The sequence below is a fragment of the Zingiber officinale genome, chromosome 7A (assembly GCF_018446385.1).
Source record: "Zingiber officinale cultivar Zhangliang chromosome 7A, Zo_v1.1, whole genome shotgun sequence".
In the NCBI taxonomy this organism is placed as follows: domain Eukaryota; kingdom Viridiplantae; phylum Streptophyta; class Magnoliopsida; order Zingiberales; family Zingiberaceae; genus Zingiber; species Zingiber officinale.
Genome location: NC_055998.1, coordinates 94324280 through 94350306, shown reverse-complemented (window position 1 = coordinate 94350306; position 26027 = coordinate 94324280). Strand labels below are relative to the sequence as shown.

Genomic DNA, 26027 nt, shown 5'->3' with positions numbered 1-26027 from the left:
TAATAAATTTAATTTAATTTATATGTCGAGATGACTTAGTTGATAATCTTCAATGATTTCTACCATATATTAGTTATAATTTGAGTTGATTCGTGCTTATCTAAATCTATAAATAAGTTTATACTAAAACTCACTTATAACCTCAAACATATAAGATTCAATCATAATCGGTAAATTGTTTTGATAGACTCTCCAAACTGTAATCACGTAGTCTAATATTAATTTCATCCCATATTTAATTTGCTAACAAGTTTTTTTTAAATAATTTTTTAAAGAGCAAAAAACTATTTGTAAAATTCTATATTTATTTTTCGAGATTTTAATTGTACTTCAAGTCAATGACTGGGGGTTCGACACGAGGTATTTTTTTTTTAAAAAAAATGTGATTGGATAAATATGATAAATAAATGCGTACTTTTTTTATGTATTTTAAATTTTGCACGTGAAAAAAAAAGTGAATGTTACTCTTTTCGCAATTAAAATTTAATTAATTCACAATATACATTGTGGAATGTTTACTATAAAAACGTAAGGATTAGATGGCCTCGATGCTTCCCTCTGTTTCCTCTCTTGATTGCTCTGCTTCCTCCCATGGCCCTGCCGGAGCTGTCGCCGGAGGAGGAGGAGCAGGCGTGCTACCTGGCGCTGCAGCTCTCCTCCGCTGCTGTCCTTCCCATGGTTCTCAAGACGGCCATCGAGCTCGGCCTCCTCGAGATGCTGGTGGAAGCCGGACCGACGGCCGCGCTGAGCTCCGAGGACCTTGCCACCCGCTTGCCGACCACCAACCCGTCGGCCGCGGACATTATCGAGCGCATCCTCCGGTTGCTCGCAGCTAACGGCGTCGTCGACTGCGCCGCCGACGGCGGCCGCCGGAAGTACTCCGCCGCTCCAATTTGCAAGTACTTGGTTCCAAACGACGACAGCGGCACGATGGCTAATCTAGTCCTGCTTAATCAGGATCCAGTCGTGATCGACATGTGGTACGATATATAATTTGCAAAAAATTTCATTTAACGCCCTAAATTATAATAAATACTAATGATACCCTGCAAAATTTACAAAGTAAAAATAAAATAAAACACTTTAATTTAAGTATAAAAGATAACTTTTCAGATTTCCGTGGTGATTTCAATTTTCAGGCGCTATTTGACGGACTCCATCTTGAACGGCGGCCACCCGGTGATGGCGGCGTTCGGCATGACGTCGTTCGAGTACCTAGGCCGAGATCCTCGGTTCAAGAAGGTGTTCAACGACGCCATGAAGGGCGCCTCCTCGCTCGTCATGAAGAACATACTGCGCCGCTACGACGGCTTCGCCGACGTGCAGGTGCTTGTCGACGTCGGCGGAAACACCGGTCGCAACCTCGACCTCATCACCTCCTTCTACCCCCACATCCACGGCATCAACTTCGACCTCCCTCACGTCGTCGCTGACGCGCCGGCCCTCACCCGAGTGGAGCACTGCGGCGGAGACATGTTCGAAGCCGTTCCCGCCGGCGACGCCATCATGTTAAAGGTCAATCGATTCAACAGTGATAACATATAGCGATATCTGTTCGATTGGCTAACACTTGAACAACTGCAGTGGACTCTTCATGATTGGAGCGACGAGCACTGCGTGAAGATACTTAAGAACTGCTCGAAGGCGCTGCCGGCGGAGAAAGGTAAAGTGGTGGTGTTCGAGTACGTTGTTCCGGCGGTGCCAGAAGCAACGCCAGAAGCCAAATCCATTTTCCAGCTGGACCTGTGCATGGTGGCCTACAGCGTGGGCGGAAAAGAGAGAACAGTGGAGGAGTTCAGGGCGCTGGCGAAGGAAGCAGGATTCTATGGATTCAACGCTCTTCCTGTGTTCGCCGGCACTTGGGTCTTGGAGTTCATCAAGTAGATCAATTGTTCCTTCTGTTTGCTTTCAAATAAGAATTCCATGGATGGATGATCATCAGTGTTTAGGAAATGAATCAGTGGGATTTAATACTAAAATCGTGCATTTTATTTAGCAGTTTGTTTGTTTCGAATGTTTTTTTTTTATTTGCTCATAGAGTAAATTTGAAATACAATTTATACAATTCAAAAATTGATTTCTAAATATTTATTCATTAGAATTCCAAATTTTGATTCTTTTAATACACTACTACCACAATCCAAGGATGTCGCCCATGTAGCAGCTATGAAAGCATTGATAGTGCCTGTGTAGCTTACCTAACATTTATGTTTTAACAGCTATAAAACCGTAGTCACTACAATTATGTAGCAACTATGAAACCATAGTTGCTATAATTATGTGACAGCTTAGTTATAACAACTACAAAACCATAACCGTTATAATTATATAACAAATATGGGATGGTCGCTGCTATAATTTTCCTCTGGTTCAGAATTTAGGTAAGAAATATATGCGAGAAATAATAATAGGAACATTATAGTACTAGAGAGTAGTAGTTGGGTAATTGTACAGATGGAGTGCCCTTTTGATTAAAAAAAAATAAAAGTGGGCAGCATCTATATGATCAGTGTGCATTGATAGAGGGGGTGAATATCGTCTATCTTTCTTTTTTATTTCTTCGTTCATTCGTTTGTCTTTCTATTAAAGTTAGTATGCAATTGAATAATAATAAATAAAATAGAAAAAAAGATTCATGGATTTACTTGGTTCCCAACTCCCTAAGATCAGTACGTCTAAGGCATAATCATAGGACACGTTCATCCACTAGCGGTCTTCTTTTCAAAAGTTTTCCAAAGGAGGAGAAACATGTCTACAGCTTGCAATAAAAAATATAAACAAAATGTCGTCAGTTGATCCAGAAGTCTTGAGTACCTCGCACTCTTCCTAGTGCTTCCCCAGTCGCACGAGCAGAGCCTTCTCATCTTTTGAGTGCAGAGTCGAAGATCGTAGAGTAGAGAATTGATGTTCATGAATGTAGAGTCTTCATCTCCTTTATAGAGTTGGATCAGATCTTTATCTAGATCAACTTTTATTTGAATGAAGTTATATCTTGATCAAGCCTTATCTTTATCCACATCATCTGACTTATCTTTATTCTTATCCTTATCCAAATCAGAAAGTTGAGCATGATCTTTTTCCACAATAGCTTCTAGTAAGTACCTTGGGTTGATTTTGATATGATTAGCCAAAATAAGTTGGGTTTTATTTATTTTTGATGTCTTGTGTCTAAGTGTGCAGAAGCTTAAGAACACAAGAAGTTGAACAAAAGACACACCGGGTGAGAACGATGGCACGGGAAATGAGTCGACAGGCTTGTTGCATCCGAGGGATGAGAAGCTACGGAAGAGTACACTGGTTGAGTGAGAAGGATGCGCGCGATGGTCTAAGGGATGAGAATCTAGGAAGGAAGACTGCTCGAGAAGAAAATCGGAGTTAGGTTCAGGTGAGCTTGATGATAACTCATTTATTTGACACATCCTTTTGCTTGATATTGGGTGATTTTGAGCTAATTGCATTTGTTAATTGACAAAAAATAGATTGTTTATAAATTGAGAATTATTTTGAGCTAAATTATATATCTTCTTTTAATTCATGATATTATTTCTCAAGATTTGCATTTGGTCTTGTAGGACATTTAAGTGGGTCCAAATTGGTATATGACCAAGGCACAAACAAGTTTGGTTTAACCAATTTGATGAAGAAGTTGAACCAAATCTATTCAACCCATCATAAGGAGTTTATCTCTTGAGCTTAACCTAAGTCAAATCCTCCTTAACAAAACCCTAAAATCTCCATTGAACTAGTGACAAACCAGATTTTAAATCTGGTTCCAATCTAGGTATAAAATGTAGATTTTTCATGGATGAACAGTGGCTCAGGTTACTGTTCATCCATGATTTCTTCATCTGTAGCCCCCAATTCCATTTCCGATCATTTTCTCAAGTGAAGACGTCAGTGAGGGAGTTTCAAGACAGCTACTGGACCATTTCCCGACTAGCTGGAAGCTCGCCAGAAAGAGGGTTCGACGGCAAGTGTGCTACTATCGGAGATTTCTGTTTTGGCACTGTTGGAGGCATTCCTCTGATTTGATGGTTCCTCTTCTCATCAGCGAACATTGGAGGCATTCTTCCAGTGTTACTAAGTTCATTCTGATGACTTTTCACTCATCATCAGATCCCCTTTTGGAGCAAAAGTTTGGATTGGCAGATTCCAGTTGTGTGTTTTAGTTTTGATTTGATTCTCGCATTCATCATTGGAGAGGTCTCTGTGGTGAAGATTACAAGCTTTGGATTGATTCAAAGTTCATAAGTTACTTGTTCTTCTTTTCTGACGACTGGAGTTGGGTGGTTTCGTCTCCGACCTCTTGTGTGACGACAAGAGTGTGACGTTTGTGTAGTTTGGTTGCGAGTTTGGATTGGTTTCTTTTATTTACTATTTTTTGTAGTTTAGAACAGATTTCGTTGATGTTGGTTGAATTTAATTTCATAGTTAGATTTCTTATATGTCTTACTCTTTCTTTTCTTAGCTTATTCAACACTTTAGATAAGATTTCAATTGTGTCTTGCTATTTCATACCTTAGTTTAATTGTGTTGATGGTATAACCATAGCGTAGAGTAATAATACGTTGTGGATTAATTGTTGGCTCTTAGTTAGATTTCATTCCAGTATTAGAGTAGTTTCCTTCTTGCTTTGCTTTTCATTTGTTAGATTTAGAATTAAAACCAAACAACCCCCATTTTAATGATAAAACCCCCAAAATAGTTCTAAGTCTAAGACAAGCATCCGATTGTTAGTTCCTCGAGAGATTTGACCCTCGGCTCTTTATTACAACATCATTATGTAGTTAAGGGGTTTATGGGAATTACGTTGTTAATTTGATAAGTATACTCGTGACGCTCAATTTTGACCTTATCAAATTTTGGCACCATTGTTGGGGAACATTGGTGTTTGGTGATCTTAAGATTATTTTACTAAATTGTTTGGTGCCTTGATACTTATTTATTTTATATATCCATGTGTTAGGTATTTTGAGATTCCTGTGTCTGGTGATTTTATTTGTATCATTGTTTCAGGTCAAACCAGGATATGTATTCAATAGCCATGGATCCATTTGAGGTTTTGTTGATGGAGGGAGCTGAACATGACGATATTAATCACATGAAGAAGAGGCTCACTTCCATTAGGTCCACTCCACTTCCGCATTGGCTCCTATTACTGAACCGTATTCGACCACCAGAATTTTAGGGGAGTTTGTTCCATTCCACCTTTTATTTGTCATTGTAGATACCATGTCCTTACTTTGTCGCATGAATAATCTCTTAGTTTACTTTAGCAATCTTATTGGATTTTTAGTTATCTTACTGGTTTTGTAAATAGTCTTTTTAGTTTTTGGAAATAAAATGTACCCCTTGGCATTTCTATATATCATTTTAGAGATTTTGAAAGATAATTAAATTTTATTGTTGAGTTTTGAAATTTATTGTCATGATTGAATTCTTAGATTACATGAGGTTGCTACTTAATGATGGATTCTAAATTGATAGATTGAGTGATAAATTTTGCATAGCTAGTGAGGATTAAGTTTTATTGTGCGATGCACTTGTGTTAGTATCACCCTAGAACTTGTTGGACCCCGTGGTAGTTTTGATGTGCTCAACCAAGTTGGTTAAGTCTTGCTGTGTTTGATCCCTGTGTCTGAGTGTGCAGGAGCTTAGGAATACAGGAAGTCGAGCGGAAGACGCAGCTAGCGAGAAGGACGGCACGGGAAGGGAGCCGACGGGCTCGGTGCATCCGAAGGACGAGAGAGCTGCGGAAGAGTACTCCCGGTGGGTGTGAAGAGTGTGCGCGGCATTCGAGGGACGCTAAGCCAGGACGAAAGGCTGCTCGAGGAGAAGGCCGGGAATTGGGTTCGGGTGAGCCCTATTCCGGTTGGCCGCAATCACCCAAAAGAACGGAGCGTCGGAAGCTGAAGAAACCAAGCTGGAAATTAGGCTGCCAGCTTGGAGGCGCCTCCAGCAGGCTTGGAGGCGCCTCCAGCTTGAAGGCGCCTTCAACCCTATTGAAGGCGCCTTCAACAGGTCAGATTTGACCGTTTATGTTGCGGATAAAGTTTTATCCACTGACCGAGCTGGAGGCGCCTTGAACCTTGTTGGAGGTGCCTTGGACCCTCGGGATAGACTTTCCAGGAGTTATAAAAAGGCCCCTGGAGCTAGGAATTCAACAACAACTCAAGCAATCAATCTGTAAGCAATTCCTAGCAGTAGTTCTGAGCAATTAAGAGTGTAAAAGGCTTCTCCGCCTTCAGAGAAGGAGAATTTTCTTAGTGCACTTTTCACTGCCTTGGATTAACAACCCTCTTGGTTGTAACCAGGTTAAATTTCTATATCTGTTTCTATTTTCTGTCTCTACTTTTTTACTACTACATTTATTCTGAGTTGAAATCTGATGAGGGTAGTTTTATTTTTTGTTTACAGCAATTCCCCCCCCCCCCCCCCCCCGTCTTGCCGGTCTCCGCTGCACCAACAGAACTTGCTTTGATTCTTTCAAAGCCACAATACCATAAATTGAATCATGCTTATGAAGGTTATTCCATGTTTCCCCACATGTTTCTTGCTAATCTTCTTGTTAATCATCATATCATTTTATCTTCTCTCATTTTTTATTTTTTTTGGATGTGGATACTTTGAATGTTATATGATGATTTTCTTTTGGCCGAGATGGTCAAAGGATTAAGAGTGGGGGAGGTGTTTAGTGTTTTTGAATGTTTGGATGCAATTTTCTAAAGGCCATAATTCATATTCAATTTGATGATGGAGTATTGGAATGATGCAATGGAAGTTAAATGTTAGACGCAAGTTGTAGTTCAGAAATGGTTCAAGATGTGATATCAAGGAGCAATGGTTCTTTTGTGTAGTTTTTCTTATGCCAATTATTGAGCTTGTTTCTTAATAGTATTGTTTTCAATGGATGGTTCTTAAGATTGTAGTGCTAAACTTAATCATTACTTGAGCTTAATCATGTATAGAGCAAGCTCAAATAGCTTTGAATTCTTTAAATTGATACTATGGTTATCCCTTATAGAGCTATGGAAGTGTTCTGATATTGCTTTAAGAATTCATTGTTGGAGCTGGCCATTCTGAACATTGCTATTCTGTACAACCATTTTGAAATTCATGAATTGGGACTTAAGTTGTAGCTAAAATCTGTACAGCAGATTTATTCAAAATGCTGAAAATATGTTACTGTGGAAGCATGGCTGAATATGGAAGTTGTTGTTGTGTAGTTATTTTGAAATGCTATTGATGGAGTGCTAATGAAAATGATTTCAGGAACATAATTGATTCTGAACATGGCCCTTGTGCAGCCATTGCAAAAGTTACAGAAATGGAAATTAAGGTTTGGCTGGAAATTCAGAAATGATGAAATCTGATCATTGTTGTTGATCAGTAATTTATGTCATTAAGAGATTATGGAATGCTAATGTGGGTACTGGAGTTTACTGGATAAACAGAAAAAGACTGGAAGCGAGGAAGTGAAAGGTTAAAAAAAACTATTTCTTGTGCTAAAGGGTTAAACTGTTTTGAAGAAACATGGAGTTGGATTCAAACTTTGGATATAGTAGTGCTAAATGGATTCAATCCCTCAGTTGTATCCTTTATGAAGTGATATGAAATTGTTTAGAAATTTAGGAATTGATACTTATCTGGTTGCTTGAATTCTGTGCACAACAGGATTGAATCTATGGAGAGGCTGAAATGAGCTCATAGGGATACCACAGTGAAGATTTGAGGCTTGCTGAATTTTGGATACATGGCCCAATCTGAACATTGCTATTGTGTAGTAATGGAAGGCTAATGAAGACCACTGAATTTCGGAAACATCATTGAATTTGAACCTGTTATGTGTATCAATGCTGTGAGCAGTAATTTCAAAGGTTATTTGATCATTTGAATTGCTAATGACATATGTTATTAAGAGATTATAGAATGCTAATGAGATTACTAGTAGTCTACCTGATAAACAGACTAAGTTGAGGTTGATTTGGAAATGCAGAAATTTGTTGCTGCAATCGACCTAGGATTGATGGGGGGGTTCGATTATTGTTTTGATGTGTATGTCAAAGAGTTTAAATTAGGTTTCATGTTGGTTTGATATGTGTTTGAGTCATGCAGGACTTGGTGAAGCACACATTAGGAGCTTGGTGCTGCTAAGCTCATCCTATGGCTCAGGTCCTTGAGATCGGTGAGGGATGGTGCATCTGAAGGACCACGGACGAGAAGTAATGGAGTGAAGTCGAAGGAAGTGGACTTCAAGGCAACGTGAAGGATGACACGGAGAGGAGCCACGGGCTTGGGTGCATCTGAGGGATGAAGGCTGAGGAAGAGGGCTTCAAGGGCTAGAGAGGATGAGTGTGAGTGTGTAATTGGGACCAGTCGACTGCTGGAAGTGATAGTCGATTGGTCTCTGGTCCAAATCACGACGACAGCAGTAGAACTGCCTATGCAAGCGACCCCCTCACTAAGGAGGCCAATCAACAGGCCAAAAGGCACTTCATGATTTACCTCCCTTCCACATACTATGGGGCCAACAATGGTGTAGTGCTCGAAAACAAATTGTTTTAATTTGATTGATTCAAATTTAATTAAGAATTGATTAATTTAAATAAATAAATTTAGTTAGATTTAATTAATTAAGTTAGCTTATAATCATGGGAGTTGGATTGATTAATTATATTAAAAAAATGGTTAGATATAAATATGTATAAAATTTATTTTATATCCAAATATTTATATAACTTAGTATGTATATAAAAATTTATATAACTCTTGGATATAAATTTTTATTATGTATATAAAAATTTATACGACTTAGTATATATAAAAATTTATATGACTTAGTATGAATATAAAAAATTATATAAATCTTGGATATAAATTTTTATTATGTGTATAAAATTTATATGACTTAGTATATATAAAAATTTATATGACTTAGTATGTATAAAAAAAAATTATATAACTCTTAGATATAAATTTTTATTATGTGTATAAAAATTTATATGACTTAATATGTATATAAAAATTTATATAACTCATGGATATAAATTTTTATTATGTATAAAATTTATAAGTCTTAGTATATATATAAAAATTTATATAATGTATGGATATATATTTTTATATAGAAATTTATATGACTTAGTATATGTAAAATTTATATGACTTAGTATAAAAATTTATATGACTTAGTAATTATGGTGGAAATGTTCAAAGTTGAATGAGTCATGGCAAAATCTATTTAATACATTCCTCTCCTCGAATTTTTGGCTACTTCCCAAAACCCTAAACCCCTCCTAAAAACTATCAGTCCTAGCCTTCACCCTAGCCTCCACCACCACCACTAGTCCTAGCTTTAAGAAGAGGAGAAGAAGGAAAGACTTGGTAGCAAGATAGAGTTGAAGGCATATTTTTCTCATATTATGTTTTATTTTAGTCCCTTAAATTCATGTATTTTTTTAGATATCCTTGAAGTTCAATTTTAATGGTGTTAGGAGGCCTTGAAATCTTCATGTTATGATAGTTGTACCATACCATATAATCATGCACGTTTTACATCTCATATCATGTATTAGTTAGTTCCTATATATTATGTGAGTTTAGATACCATGGTAGAATCCCAAAGTTCTAATAGTTAAACTTGCTAGAATCTCTAGGATCTTTATTCCAAACTCCAGCTCACACACATCTTCCTCGTTGCATTGACCTCCAGCCTCCGCTAGTCCATCTTTCCTTTACCTTTATTTGCAGTATAAGGAAAAATAGTATCTGTAAGCTTGAGAGCTTAGTAAGAAACCATCTACCTTACAAAACATGCATACGATGCAAATTATGTTTTTAAAACATGCTATTTGAAATACATACTGAATATGCTAAGCATGGCATGACATATAACACATAGAAGCAAAGATGATCATAACAATAGAGCTAATCATGAACTATCATGTCGTATTAACAGAAAGCTATACGGATACAAAAGCTGAGCTAAGCTAATACTAATCTGATGCTAAAGCTGAACTGAACTCACATGACTAATTTGTGATGTTTGAAAACTATATTCATAAGTAGATTAAAATAATAATCATGCTGCTGTTTGGGCCCGGCATCCCTAACTAAACCCGGGGTTGCAAATTCCGAATCTAGTAAGGTTTACTAGATTAGCTGAACCTAGGGACGACTATGGGAGCCCAACCCAATGGGTATCTAATCCAGTACATGCCACTGAGAAAATAAAATACTGAACATAAGCTAATAATTCTTGTCTTGCTTTTACTAGGTTGTCTAAACTCAGAACTAGGTTATCTAAACCTAGAGGCGACTGTGGGAGCCCACCCATTGGACATCTAGTCCCGTAAAAGTTGAAGCAAGACTAAATAAGCTGTGAAAATGCTTCTATTGCATTTAGCTAAGCTAGTAAAATGCTTAAGTCGCATTTTAACTGTACTAATAATTTAATCGAACACTTGGTATGCGCTAATTCGCATCCTTTGTGTCGAAAATCTACATACTACTTAACTGAAGCATAAAATTCATACGGAAGCTACTTATACTACAGGTGAGGGGTTTCTTACCTCTTGCGCTAGTTTTCTTACGAATCTAGTCGCTAGTTTTCCGGTGGAGACAATCTTCTCGACGATTCTCTTGTGTCTACACGTTCCTCTCGTGGAGAGAAGTGTCCTCGTGTCGGAGTCGTCGCCGGAAGGTGCTCCTAGAGCCCTCAGGGCTTGGTGCACCGAGAGAGGAAGAGGAGGGGGAAGGGTTCGGCGGAAACTAGGGTGAGGAGAGGAAGTTCTCGGTGGAAACCAAAAATAACCCTCACTTATTTATTTTCCCATATTTATATTAAGTGGGTAATTCGTCCCAACTTAAACATAAATACAATTGTTTCCCTTTCCTTTCAGCACAGCCCTGCTGGGTTCACTTGGTTACTAGGGTTCACCATAAGTCGTAGGACCCAATAGGTCTCGGGTTCAATTCCCGTGTAGGCTATTTTTATTTTCTATTTATTTTTGCTACTTTCGCTATTCTAAAAATTTCATAAAAATATCCTAAAATTCCAGAAAAATACTAGGATATTTCTAATAATTATTTTGAGAAATTTCGGGCGTTACAATCATTAGAGTTGACGTGATTTAGATCTAATCTAAACGATGATGCGTATCATATACTCGATAGATCTAATTTAATCGAAAAGGGTGCATCATGTGCACGACTTAGATCTAATCTAATCGTTAGGCACTAATTAATTACTTAATCATGCATCACATATACACAAGCAATTAATTAAATTAATTTGTGATTAGTCATGTCCCTACTACGATCTTCTCAAGACAATGAGAAGATCAGATGGTCAACCTAGGGTCAACAGCTTCTCAAGCTCCTCCCTTTGACCACCTTGTGTTGCTCGTGCCCTCCTCGTAACTCCGTCTTGAGTGGACCTTCCACGGCTCCAATTTTGTACATTACAATTTTGAAACTCGAGTTACATTCGAGTCTAAACTAATTTACAACAAAAATAATAAAGAAAGGCACGATGCGCAGGTCGCGTATCAAGAATACAGCACACACAATCACATGACGGCACGCAGGCCGTATTATGAATTACAACACAAAATATACCAATCCAATTGGGTTCTTTCGGGCCATGACTATCACAAATTATACATAATTCTAAATTATGTATTTTCTATAATTTTCTGTAATTTTAATACCAATTTTTATAATTTTTACGAGTAAAAATTCTCGGCGGTCCCGTTTAGCGATTTTCGGGCGCAATCGCGGAACGAATCCCCTAGCGGGGCCAGGGGCAGCGTCCCTACCCGTGATCTAACCATTGCGAGTGTCCCTAAGAAATCCAACAGCGCCTTAGCCCGCTGTCCCAAAAAGTTTTGGGGTGAAACCTTGCCGTTTCAAAAAAAACTTCTCGGTAGTCGAAGCCTACAAGTGTCGAAACACTTGTGCTTCGCTTCTACGAGAAAAATACCCATAAAAACTCTAAAAATCATAAAATTACAGAATATCATAGAACCTATATTTTTCATAAAAAATCAAATTAAACTCGTACAAGTCTTCGCACGTAGCTCTGATACCACTGTTGGGTTTTTCGGGCCGTGAAAACCGCTTTTTCGCGTCGCGGAAACCCCGAAACCCCAAGACACGGATCCGTGCGAAGAATAAAACTTTTGAAAAATACGAGTACGAGTTTCTAATCTAGATCTACACAAGATTTACAAAGAGGAAACCTTTTATACCTTCGATGTGTGCCCTTTTTCGTATCCCGCTCGTCCAAAATTCGCCGGATCTCGAGAGTATCAAAATAGATACTCCTCTATATGTATCCACACGAACACACTAGGTGGAGAAGACCAAACAAAGGTGTGCTAGCACCTAGGTTGTTCGGTCAAGAGAGGAGGAGAGGGAGAGCTTGAGGAGAGAGCTTAAGGAAGAAGAAGATGTGAATTGCCTTGAATTAAAAATGAATTCTCATTCACCACAAAAGTGGCCGGCCACTTTCACAAAAGTGTAACCCCCATTTTGCATTAAGTGTGGACATTAAAGAGATTTGTAATCTCCATGAGGTGGCACACACATGTGCTAAACATGATGATGTGGCATCTCATCATTGGCCACTTAATGCCAAGTCACAAATGATGTGGCATAAAGTCTAGTAAAACTTGACTCTTCATCTTCCTCTCAAGTCAAGTCAAACTAGACTTAATTTCTCTCATGGTTGATCTAATCCAATCATTTAATTCAAGTCAATTTAATATAATGAATCTAATTCATTTAATTAAATTGATTCAATGAGTCATAATCTAAATTAAACTCATTGAACACATGAATCAACTTGAGTTCAACTCAATTAGCCCAATTAGGATTACTCTTAATCTAATTTGATTCATCAAATGAATCTAATCCTCTTGGTTCATCATATGAACCTAATCTCCATCTAATTGTCCTTAGTGTGTGACTCTATAGGTTCTTGTAACGTTGGCAATGCCCCTAAACCCATTTAGGAGCATAAGTAATGAGCGGTATCTAGCAACACATCATTACTACCCAAGTTACAAGAATGTTGAGATCCAACATCACCTTGTGACTACTAATTGTGACTCCTCACAATATATGACAAGTGTCCTTCTATCCTAGACATCTAGATTGATCAATGTGAGGCATAGACCGTGTCATCCTCTGACCAATCTAAATCTTGAACTCCAAGTAGACTCACTAAATCAAACGAGCTCAATATCTCATATTGACTCATTTGGGCATGGCCATGCACTTCGTAGTCTCACTCTATCAAGAATATCGATGTCACTCCCGTCATATAGGAGGGATAGATCCCATCTACATCACTCACATCCCTCTGCATAATTCGTTACATACCCAGTAATCGCCTTTATAGTCCACTCAGTTACGGGTGACATTTGACGAAACCAAAGTATATAACTCCTTATGTAGGGATCCATGGTGACTTCAGGTCCAAGGACTAGTAGTCATACTAATAGCCACATGAGAAAGTATATGACACTCATATAACGATCCATGATACTTTCTCATGGCGGGTCATTCAGTATACATTCTCTAATGCATACCCATATGTCAACTTGATATCTCTATATCCATAACTTGTGAGATCAAGTCATCGAGTTGACCTACATGCTAGTCTTATTGCATTTACATTGTCCCTGAATGTTAATACTCGGCTAGGAATGATTAAGAGTAGTGTTCCCTATATCATCTCACTATCGGTTCAACCAACTGATTGATATAGGTGAGAACCTTCTACTCAAGGACGCTATTATACTTAGTTTATTTGGCACCAATACAAGTAAGTATAATAACCAAAACACATGCCTTTATTTATATAAGAATATGATACAACAAGTCCATAATACAATCATGAAATGATTGGCTCTAGGGCTCTAACTAACACTTCACTCACCAGGACTTTCTCTTGCCTAACCTCCAGTTAGAACTTTCCCATTCAAATATCCAGCCAACTGTTTGACCTACTTAACTTTTCTTCACATCTAACTGGTCAACCTTGACCAGAAGGGAATTGTATCAACAATCTCCCCAAATGGACGATTTCATCTGCAATCTCCGTGTATTGTCAAACATCAAAACTCAAATATCAAGATTTAAGCTTGAGCTAACTCAAGCTTAGTCAACCAGGTCAACCTTGACCTAAGGATATTGCACCAACACAACTCTCTCCTCTTATTTATAAGAAGCTTTGGGGCATGAAGGAGGTTACTGATACTTGTTGAAGAACTCCTTAGTCATTGCTCAAAGCTTCCATAGCCTACTCTCTTCCTCCCAAGCCTAAACTTCATCTTGTAAAGAGGAAGAGATCTTTTATGAGAGGTTTGCTCCACCGAGAAGGAGAAAGCTCTAACCTGAGATTATTGGGGACTGATCCACCGAAGGATCAAGGCTTCGTTCACCTCAAGGATATGTTGTGGAGTAGGAGCAAGCAATCTCCGAACTATGTAAAGGAATCATGTTAGAGTTTGTGCTCTTACTTATTGCTTTCATTGTTTAGTTTTTGTATTTCCTCTTGCGCAAACCAACCGTGTAGAAAAGAAAGGGAATTGGGGGTGACCTAGCTATCCAACCCCCCTTCTAGCCGGCCACCGATCCCCTACAAAATCTACATATTCAGGAGCAGAAATCTGCAGAAACATGTAATGTGTAGAAACATAGAAATGCAGGATTGTGTATCAAGGTGTATCAAAAATCAGGAACAACATTTAAACAAGTGAGAAGTTTAAGTGAAGCTCTGTAATATGCAGAAATAAATGGGATTCTTGCCCTCCCATGACCTCTACAAACTCTGAAAAGAGAAAATTCAGAAACTACGAATCCTGAAACTTAATCAATGAGTTAGCAATAGAACAAATGAAGGCTGTGGGCAGTGAACGAAGGGCAGAAATAAAAAGGATAGGTATCTTAAATGGTGAAGTATTACTCTATTTAAGAAGTATTTTTGAGTTTAATCTAAGATTTGAAAAGAAAAAAATGGAGACAAGGGTAGTAATTTGGTACAAGAACAGAAATGAAGTGAGGGCAGAAATGTAGAAATGTGCAGGAATTGCAAAAGGCTTAAAGCTGACCAATGCACTAATGATGTACTACTTTTTAAATGGACATCAAGTGTTGAGAAAATGAAATGTGATAAGTGAGATCAGATTAGAGAAGGCAGAGTATTCAATCCTGAAAGAGAAGCAGTTTACAAAATGCTGAAATGCAAAAATCTGTAGATTTAGGAGCAGGAAGTTATTAGAGTGTGTAATGCTCTTTTTGATTGGAAGGAATTGAAGGGAAAGATAATTGTGATTGAATGTTAAGAAGATAGTCTTTTGGAGGTTAAAGTTCAATGTTTGGCCCAAAATTCAAAGAAGATCAGAAAAGAAAGAAATGCAGAAATTCCTACTAATGGAGCATCACTGCCAAGTTGTTTCTGTGCCAATTTCGGAAAATGAGTTATGACAAGATAGAGTTGCTGAAACCCAGAAATTTTTGGAGGATGAATTGATAAGGATCTTAAGAAGCTAGATGAAAAGGAATTGAAATTTTTGGTTGCTAAATGATGACTAGTTGACACAAAGTCAGGAAGCTGTACAAAAAATTTAGAACCTGCACCTTACTATGCGGATTGGTGTTTAGAGACATCGGTTCACCCAAAAATTGAAATCCTGCTGTTGTTTTAGTATTGTTAAATGCTGATCTTGCTTCATCAGAGTTTACAAGATTTTTAGACTGAGAATTGGATAGCAATCAGAAACACAAAGATGGAAACTGAAAACTGAAAAAACCAATTATGCAGTTTGTTTTTTGTTACTGAATTTTTGATTTCTTGATGAGTTTAAGTGTCCGAGACTGACAAAATTTTAAGTGTGGGGGAAGTATAGTGTTTGGAAAGCAGCAAAAATTCTCTCCGTGAGTCAAATTCTTAAACTTATAGTGTCAAGCTGAATTCTGATTTTAAACAGAAATTCACTGGATGAGTGGCAATTGGAGTTCAGTATTTGTTAGCTGGTAATAGAATTAAAGAAAGATGGAAATTTCAGTAACTAGAACTATGAATCTGGAATGTATTGGAAGTGATCTCAGCAGTACACATTTCAAAACCTGTTTTCAACAATTGGACTCTGATACTAATTTTAAAACCTATTTTCAAGTTGCATAAAGAATGAAAACAGAAATGCAATGGCAAGAAAATTTGCAACTGATGTATCAAATTTGTACCTAAATCTGGGGGCAACCCTTAAATCATTTATGAATTCAAGAGAAACTCTATGATTTTCAGTAACAAATGGTGTTCCCTTCTTTCCTGGTCTTCCACAATTGATTTGTATAGATTTTTTATTTCAGAACTTACTAAAATGTAAAAACTGCTAAATGTAATTGTGAAGCTGTTTGGAATCAGATCAATGGAAAATGAGGACTGGAATTTAATTTGGTGAGTACAATTTTATTCAAGAAGTACGTTAAAATGTCTTGTAAGCTTTAGTGAGAGTGATGAAGGCAAAAGAAGTAACTTGGCACGTTGCTGAAAGTGTTTGGTGGAAAAGAGAGCTGATGGAATTGGAAAATGTTTGTATTTGATGTCATTTGAAAAGAGACAATGCCACATACAACAAAGGAATAGCTACAAGTGAAATCGAGGGGAATAAGATGGAATTTTAAGTGTGAGAACAGTGACAAAACAGAATGAAAGGAAGTTGAAATTGTTCTCTGTGCAGAAATTGTATCAGCATTCTTATTGATTCTTCTTATTTGAAAGGAATTGAAGGAAAGATAAATTTGATGGAATGATAAATAAGATAGTATATTGAGATTTAAACTGCAAGGATTGGTTAGGAATTCCAAGGAAATCAGTAGAAGTGAAATTGAAACCATTAACTTCAGAAATTCAGAATTGTGTGTTGCAAATCTGGAAAGAATTAAATGTAGGAATTCCACGGTAATGGAAAGTTTGTAAAATTCTCTTTAAGTTGAACGACATTAAGTTGGATTTAATGAAAATGAGTGCATAAGAAGTATCACCAATGCTGTGGAATGCAGTAAAGTGCAGTGTGAAGCAGAATTGTGAAACTCAAAAGCTGGAAATGGAAACTGTCTACATTAGTGAAAGTTATGCCAAACTACAAATTGATTTTTATGAGTTGTAACCCATTGAATTCAAGCTATTATTGATTGAGTGTTAATTAAAAAGCTTGGTTTGAGGGTCTAGGAAGATCAATCTAAACTGAAACTAAATAGAAATACAGAATTCCAGAAACTGTGTGGTTTTCAACTCTGTTGGAATCAATCTATAGGATCTAAATCACAACTGAAATGTACTTCTAGTTTCACAAGGAATGAGTGAAGGTGTACCAATTTTTATCATCAGCTCTTAAAATAGTTAAGAAAAGTAGTGAGGATCTTGCATTATATGAAACAAATGGTGTTTCATTTCCTTCCATGCCATTTCAAACTTAAGTTGACAGAATCTTGAAGTATCAAATTGCTGAAATTGAAATCAATAGGGCTGGTTGTCAAAACAGTGAGGTTTGAGCGGTGGCAACTCGATCAATCACTATGGATCAGAATTCAAGATTCAAGTGGTGAGCACCAGTCCACTTATGAAGCAGTAAAATTGAGACATTAGTTATGAAGAAATGAAGAAAATTATAATTACTTGATACTACAAGCAGTGAATAATGAAATTGAGAAAAAAAAGTGTGGAAACAGTTTGATATAGAATCTATTTGGATTAAATCTGTTGGTTTCGATCACCTCTGGAATCATTTTCCAGCTAATCAAGAAAGAAGTATTAATTGTAAATGCAGAAAAGTGAATGGGAGATCAAGAGTTCAAGTTGGAATCTGTCAAAGCAGTGATGAAGGCAGTAGCTGAAATGTTGGGGTTGTATCAATTTAAGCTTTCTTCTCAAGCAACAATGGATTTTAAACTTGCATTAATTAGATAATAAAGGAGATAATCGAAAGGAATTAATGATCAAGGCTTAATCAGAGACAAGGAAGGTTGAAATTCTAAAAATATCAAGTGGCTGAAACCAAAATGAAGCTGCTGAATTCTGGTCATTGAACTAATCCTATGCAAGTCTGTGGTACTAAATTTTTGAGATGAAATGAATTAAATTTAAGCTAATTGTGAATGAGGATTGATAGAGATTTAACAGCAAAGCTTGATCAATATGCAGTAAGATCAAAGTTGAAATAGTGGTAAACTGAAAACTGTTTGGTTCAAATTCTGTAAAGAGATTAAAGTTGTTGGGATTCAAATCAAAACAGAATGGGATCATGTCCCGCTAATAGAAGCTAAAATCTGGAAGAACAACATATAAATGAAGAAAATTTACTGGAAGTCCAAGTGTTAAATGTCATGCCTCGGGGGTGTCCCTGTCCGAAGAAATTTCGGCAGCATCTCCCCTGTACGGCTGACAATCTGAAACTTCACTACATTGCCTCTAGGGCCACATATACATCGGCCAATACGGCCGGAACAATAATAATAATAAAACATAACACATCCAAATATCCACGCAGTTTAATAGTGAACAACTAAAGCAATGATAAGAAGACTCAAAAATAACCCTACTCAACTATACCCATAAAGCTCAAAACATATTTCCTACTCCACTACACCCATAAAACACAAATCTGACGGAATAAATCCACTCACGTCTTCTGCCGTCTAGGCAGGCATGCAGTAAAACAAATCTAAATGAAAGTCATCGACAATATCCATATAGTAAACTGATACAAGTCCAGATGTATCAAAACAACACAAGTCTAATAAAGGAGAAAAATCAAAAGACCAACAAACATCCTCGTGGTCTGCAGGGGACTAGCGACTGGAACTTTCCGGACAGCATCAACCTGAAAATAGCAATGGAGGAGGGTGTGAGTCCAACACTCAGCGGGTAACAACTGATGTGCATAATAAAGAAAATAACAACCAGCACTAATCAAGCGTACAGTCTCCTGATACAAGAAGGATAAATGCAACTGAATCAAACAGGAGAAAACTGTACTAACCAGGACCTGGGAATAAGTATAACAAGGTCGTCAGACCGAGAGGTATCAAAATCCTGTATGCATGTCAAACATATGCATCCATCCAAATGCAGCAAATAAATGCAGCAAACACAAGCAATATATATGCATCAATGCGTATGATGCCAATGCTAGTCTTGGTCACCCCTAACGCCAGTCAGCCATCTCACACACGATGGTGAGACCGAGTGGGTAGGGCTATGACAACCGTCACTCTGCCGTCACTGCTCTTGATGAGTGACCGAGTGGACGGGATGCTGTCGGAGTACACTTATCCTCCTACCCCAAATCATAAGTGGGGGAGCGCAATGCTCTCATCTCCCGGTGCACGATGACGGGGAGGGATCCCGGCGTGCTACCACGCTGTAGTCCACTACCCATGAGCGTCCCAGCGGAGCACCACCGAGCAAATATGACGTGCTACCATTCTGCATCACACTACCCATGGGCGGTCTAGCGGAGCACCGACAGAGATGAAACTGGCGATGTGCTCAACAATAATGGAGCAGACTATCGCACAACATGCAATCATGCGAATGGTGTATGACACTAAGCATGGTAATATCCTGAACCAATCCATATATATATAAAATGTGTACCCTAGTATCAATAATTCATATCCGAAGATCTAAGGTACACAAGTCAGGTAAGGAATCAAAAACCTAGGTCCTGAACAAAATAAAAACATGGTTATGTCACTACCCTATAAGCATGTATAATCAGATAGGTACTAACATGAAGTGCATAGCAAATAAACAAACAAGCATGTAACAGATCAGGTAGTGACCAACCGAAGCAGATAAGAAACATAATTATTGCTATTTGTTAAAAACACTACGATGCATATCAAATGACATAAAGTCAAAGTACCCGCCTCCAATCGAAAAGTCCAAACTAATCCAAATTTGACGTCGAGATACTCGTCTCGCATCAAAGTCCTGTATCACCAATATATACATTTTTATTTAGCTAATATCCAATGAAATAGCTAAATATAAATTTCTAACACTAAAAATAGGGCAAACCCTAATTAACACATAACATAAACCTAATTCCATTTACTCATAACAACTTAGACTTAAATAAATTTCTATACTGTTCATTTCTTATCCTTTCCTAGCTCCAATTATGTGTACGCTGTAACAAAAGAAATGACTTCCTCTACACCTTACCTCAATTCACCTCACTGTCGTTTCTTAATCCACAGTCGCAGTGTGTGTTCGTTGCTGGAAGTTTATGCCCAGAACTGTGGATCGCCCATGCACAAAGATGACCGGAGCTGTAATGGATGACCAAGCCTTAAATCTCAACAATTTAATATAAAGAATAAAAAATAGGTCTTCTCTAATCGGATAAGTGGCATGCCTTACCTCAATCCAAGGTCAGCGGACTACTCTTCATGACCAGATCCTCCGACCACCTAGTGGTTGGCCGATGATCCCCTCCCAATCCTTCCAAAACTCTGTGACGGTCGGCTGGAGGGAAGGCTGGGGCACGGCAGAAACGGCTCTGATCGGGTCGAGAGGCGACAAAGAGGGTGCGGCGGTGGTGGTGAACTAGGGCACAGGGAGGAGCGGCGCTGCTCCGTACGGCGCCGGCTGTGGTGGCGGCACGAAAAGAGAAGACTAGGGCACGGTGAGGAGTGGCTGGCGATCGGCGAGGAGGAAGAGAAGGGGGTCTCGACGTCGACACCTAGGGCAGAATCTGTGAGAAAAGGGGCGACTTCCCTTGGCCACGGTTTTGTATGCGAGGGAGAAGGAAACCACCCGCTTGCGGTTAGGGAAGAACGACCGCGAGGGGGAGAAGGCGCAGGTAACGGCTCGGCACGGGTCGGCGGAGAAAAGGAATAAGAATAAAAGAAAAAGAGAATAAAAAGGAAAAGAAAAATAACTTTTACTCGCTTAAATAGGGTAGCCTGAACAAGCTTTTCCCAGCCCCATTTTTATCCCCGTAAACTCGTCCATACGAGCTCCGAAAAATTCCAGAAAAATTTCTAAAAATTCCGGAAAATTCCCTTTATTATTATCTGCCCTTTTTTCGATATTTTACATTCTCCCCCACTAATAAAAATTTGGTCCCTAAATTTCGTTATCTACCATCAGCAAGTACTAACAACAGATAGAAAGTATAAATGCTGAACGGTAATTAACTCACATACATCAAGTGAAAAGATGGGGATATCGAGCTCGGATTGTATCCTTGAGCTCCCAGGTAGCCTCCTTGTCCGAATGATGCTGCCATCAGACTTTAACCAATCGGATAGTCTTGTTCCGCAGCTGACGCTCTTTCCGGTCCAGAATCCATACCGGAACTTCCTCATAAGTGATGTCAGGCTGAACGGGAACTAAGATATCTGTCAGCACATGTGTCGGGTCAAGTATGTATCTCCTCAGCATAGATACGTGGAATAAATCATGCACGCCTGCCAGGGATGGTGGTAGTGCCAGCCGGTAAGCTACTGCTCTAATCCTCTCCAGGATCTGGAAAGGGCCAATGTATCGCGGAGCTAGCTTACCTCTGAGGCCAAATCTCTTCACCCCTTTCGTGGGTGAAACTCATAGAAATACATGGTCGCCAATAGAGAACTCCAGGGGTCTGCGTCTCCGATCAGCAAAACTCTTCTGGCGGTCCTGCGCTTCTGACATCCTCCGTCTGATAATACGGACCAACTCTGCCTCCTGCTGAGCTCTATGAGGTCCCAACAGTTGGACCTCCCCAACCTCATCCCAGAGGGTGGGTGTTCGATAAGGTCTACCATACAACGCTTCAAACGGTGCCATCTGGATAGCCGAATGAAAGCTGTTGTTGTAGGCGAACTCTACCGATGGCAAATGGTCCTCCCAACTGCCTCCGAAATCCAATACACACGATCTCAGCAAGTCCTCTAGAGTCTGAATGGTCTGCTCTGACTGTCCATCTATCTGTGGATGGAAAGCTGTACTGACACGGAGCTTCGTGCCCAAGGCCTGCTGTAGACTCTGCCAGAAACGAGACGTGAACCGGGGGTCTCTGTCCGAAATAATAGTCAAAGGGACACCATGTAATATGATGATCTCCCGGCAATACTGATCTATCAATCGATCCAGGGAATCTTTCCTCCGGATCGCTAAGAAGTGCGTGGATTTTGTTAATCGATCAACGATTACCTAAATCGCACTACAACAAAAATAGCTTTTTGCAGCGCGCAAATTCGCTTTCCACAGCGCGCATTGCACGCTACACAATTAAAAGCTGTTAAAAGTCCTAAATTATTGACAGCGTGCTTTGCGCGTTGCGGATAATATTATCCGCAACGTGCTTTGCGCGCTGCGGATAATATTATCCGCGGCGTGCTTTGCACGCTGCGGATAATACTTTCCTCAGCATGCTTTGCACGCTGCGGATAATACTTTCCGCCGCGTGCTTTGCGCGCTGCGGATAACATTATCCGCAGCGCGCAAAGCACTCCGCGGAAAGTATTTTTATGCGCTAAGGATAATAATCTACAGCTTATAAATGTACGTTGTTGATAGTCTTAACTATATTAAAAAAAATATTAATTTGATGAAAATAATAAACCAAAATTTTACAACAAATTTAGTACAAATAAATCCATAAAATTAACAAAAGTCATAGTTTTTCATTATAATAAAAAAAATTTAAAGATCTTAAACAAGATACGAAATCTCTATCAAACTAGTTATTACATAACAATAATTAAACTTACAATCCACACAAATTAGTATATTATGTATCAATCACACAATACTATAAATTTCAATAACCATGCAACCGTGCTTCCTATTGCATTATCAAGAAACTGCATTTTATCATTTGGTCGAATTAGGTCCACCTTTTCCACCAAAACTTTATCAACCTAAACTTTCCAACATGATCCACCAAGAATAACATGATGCACTTTTGTGTTTGGATCTGTGGATGCAATTAGACCTTCTGCAACAACTAATTCATCAGTAGACCAATGAAGCAGCTTACATTTAGTATTAACACAGATATATCCACGACTCACATTTCTCAAATTTGACTGTAAATAAATAATACAAAGTTATTAATTCAATCATATATATTTTTGTAACAATTTTGTGATTCAGAAATACATAATTTTATGATAATCACCTGAAAAACATGACCAAAATCACCACTTTTTTTGGCACCAATATTGATATCTCTATTGCTACCAATTTCATTCTCAATACCGCTACAAATGTCACCACTAGCAATCTAATTTTACAACCAAATCGTGTCAAGCAATGCCATCATGGTAATTTAAAAGCATTTAAGTGTACATATCAAACTTATTATATATATATTGTTTACTTACTAACCTGTTCTGGATGATTTTGTTGTCTCAAACTTTGTAAAAACATAGACCTCATTTCTTGCATTTCTAGTTGATTTTGTTGCCTCATTTCTTGCATTTGTTGTTGAACATTTTGTACTATAGTTTGAAGTTGTTGAACCGTTCCATTTTGTTGCACAGAAGCTCCAACTTTCGATGGTGTTACTCCAAAGCCCATTCCGCGCAATCTACTTCTTTGCCAAACACAATGCTAATTGTATCATCAACAATATTAGTTGTGTTTTGAGATTCGGGTGGACATTCTAATATTTTTTCTGCAACAAAAAAAACTTTCAATATATTATCATTAATATAATAGATGACTATACTGAACATCAACAAATAATACATGTAAATGAAATCAACATATAATAAAGAAATCAACTCATGTGAAAATTCTGCAGTAGAATACAGAAATGCACAGCATATGTCCTTTTTAGATTGTGCTGGTTCAGATGGTGGCTGAACTTCAGTAGGACCAGCAGATTCAGAAACCTTGTAATCTTTAAATTTCTCAATATCTCCCTCTTCCTCCACAGTTATAGCAATGGTTTGATGGCAGATTATTCAAAATTCATAACAAATAAAAGTAATATCTTGTATCAAAATAAAATATAATAAGAATCAGAGAATATTTATAATGCAAATTGTGAAGGTACTCAGGCCACTTGAATGAGATGGCAATAATACTTCATGCACCTCATATATTCAAACAGCACATCCTCATTACAGTTTACAGGTAGTTCACCAAAAATCTATTTAAACTGAACCAATCACTATAGCTTAAAGGGATCAGCCGAACATAATTCATAATATAGTGAAGGTTTTTCTAACTAAGCAAGTTATGCAGGAGGAGTTTTTATTTTATTCAAAAACTTCATTATCATCTGAAAAAAAAATTTAAGAACTCAATCAACATCAATAATGAAAGATGTTTAAACTCCTAGTGGCTGTGGAAAGCAAATAATATAAAAAAAAGATTCGGGAATTTGGTAAATTGGTGATATTTGAGAACTATCAATTAGAGGACAATGCACTTTTCCTGCATGATCCAATTGTGATGCAACAGGTATATGACAAAGCAACTTCACCTAGAGATCTAATATGCTTCTTGTGATTTTGATCCAATCTAGTTAACCTCTCCAATGATCCAATCAAGTAAATGAACTTGAGCAAACAGGCATGGACAATATGAAATTAGTTGTTACTGGTTTAACAATATTCAAGTTGCAACAATGGCACATGCAGACTTTGGTGAATCATGAGATCACACGCTCAAAAACAAAAAAGTGATCTCTAAATGAATTATTAGTAAGAGTATTCAACATATCCTGATATCCACAATGTTTATTAAGATTCAGTACAAAAATAACAATAAAGACATCCATCACAGGCCCAAGGGTTTCTTAATTCAACAAAACCAACAACATATAAGTGCTGAAAGTAGTAACAGGAACAAGTATCAAAAAATCAAGACAAAAGATGAATAGGAAATTTCCCTCCAAAGCTAATGAAAATTAAATCCTCATGAACTAAAAGGAAGAGCATGAGACTGGTATTGGGTGGGTAAAAGATGAACGCATATGTAATTACCTCACCAACTTTTATCTCTTTGGACCCATCTCCATGTATTATCTTGGCAAGATATTCTTCTTCCATGCACTCCATTTCCACTGTAGCCTTGTCAGTTTCCAGCAAATATGGAACCCTCGCTTGAAATTACTTTAGCAATACTTGCAAATATAGTCATGATGCAAAGCAGAGTGGACTCCAAGCAGCAAAATCTTTGATGACTCCAAATTCAGATTTTAATATGCTTGAATGTAATTTGAAGGCAAGTGCACAAGTTGCTGAAGTGTCCTACCAGAAATTAATAATCATTGACCACAATCTAATATAAAACTAATTACATCTGATGTGAAAAATATAAAGAAGATGTTCATTATATAACTTAGATGACCACAATCTAATATAAAACTAATTAATTACATCTGATGTGAAAAATATAAAGATGTTCACTATATAACTTAGAATTGAGAAGTGGTCACCGTTATATATGTATCCTTTTGCCTATAAATATACCACAAGCCATACAACTCCATTCGCATTTCCTATAAGAAGAATCAGAATCAGAAGTAGAAGCAAAAGCAGAGCATGGCGTAGCGGCTTGCAAAAATCATTTCTAAAATGAGCATTTAAGTGTTCATACTTTGTAAGTATACAACAATCAAAGCCGAACACAGTTCATAAAAGTGAAAGAGTCGAGCAGTGCCACCCAAATAAGTTTAGGGACTTAGAGATTAGGGTTACCTTTGGCTTTGAGCTTTTGGCTTGATGTAGAGTGTGGAGTGGTTAACAAAGGGCTTGCTTACTCTTGCTATGGTCCTATGATACGGAGAGATGGAAGGAAGTCTTGTAGCAGACGACGATGAGTGCGGAGAGGCAGAGTGGAGTCGTGCGGCCGGCAATGGTCAGTGCAGAGAGGTGGAGAGGATCCCTACGGCTGGTGGCGGTGAGTGCCGAGAGGTAGAGAGGAGTCCGGCAACGGCGACGGCGACGGTAGTGAAGAGAGGCAGAGAGCTATTACGGAGAGGCAAGGAGCTGTTGCGGCAATGGGT

At 38.1% G+C, this 26027-nt stretch overlaps 1 protein-coding gene and 2 long non-coding RNA genes across 3 annotated transcripts; 1 reads left to right on the top strand and 2 right to left on the bottom strand.

Annotated features, from left to right (window-relative positions):
• Positions 1-540: 540 nt before the first annotated feature.
• LOC122001813 (caffeic acid 3-O-methyltransferase-like) lies at positions 541-1995 on the top strand. The gene is made up of 3 exons (XM_042556753.1): positions 541-980; positions 1140-1515; positions 1585-1995. The coding sequence occupies exons 1-3, from the start codon at positions 592-594 to the stop codon at positions 1882-1884; spliced, it is 1065 nt and encodes a 354-aa protein (XP_042412687.1). The 5' UTR covers positions 541-591; the 3' UTR covers positions 1885-1995.
• A 17965-nt stretch (positions 1996-19960) lies between these two features.
• On the bottom strand, positions 19961-20890 carry LOC122000270. Its single transcript, XR_006117054.1, has 3 exons — positions 20441-20890; positions 20243-20349; positions 19961-20008 (listed from the first exon to the last, which is right to left on the bottom strand). It is a non-coding gene; the product is annotated as an uncharacterized LOC122000270 (long non-coding RNA).
• Positions 20891-23597: 2707 nt separating this feature from the next.
• LOC122000269 lies at positions 23598-25782 on the bottom strand. The gene is made up of 3 exons (XR_006117053.1): positions 25720-25782; positions 25003-25520; positions 23598-23684 (listed from the first exon to the last, which is right to left on the bottom strand). It is a non-coding gene; the product is annotated as an uncharacterized LOC122000269 (long non-coding RNA).
• Between the last annotated feature and the right edge of the window lie 245 nt (positions 25783-26027).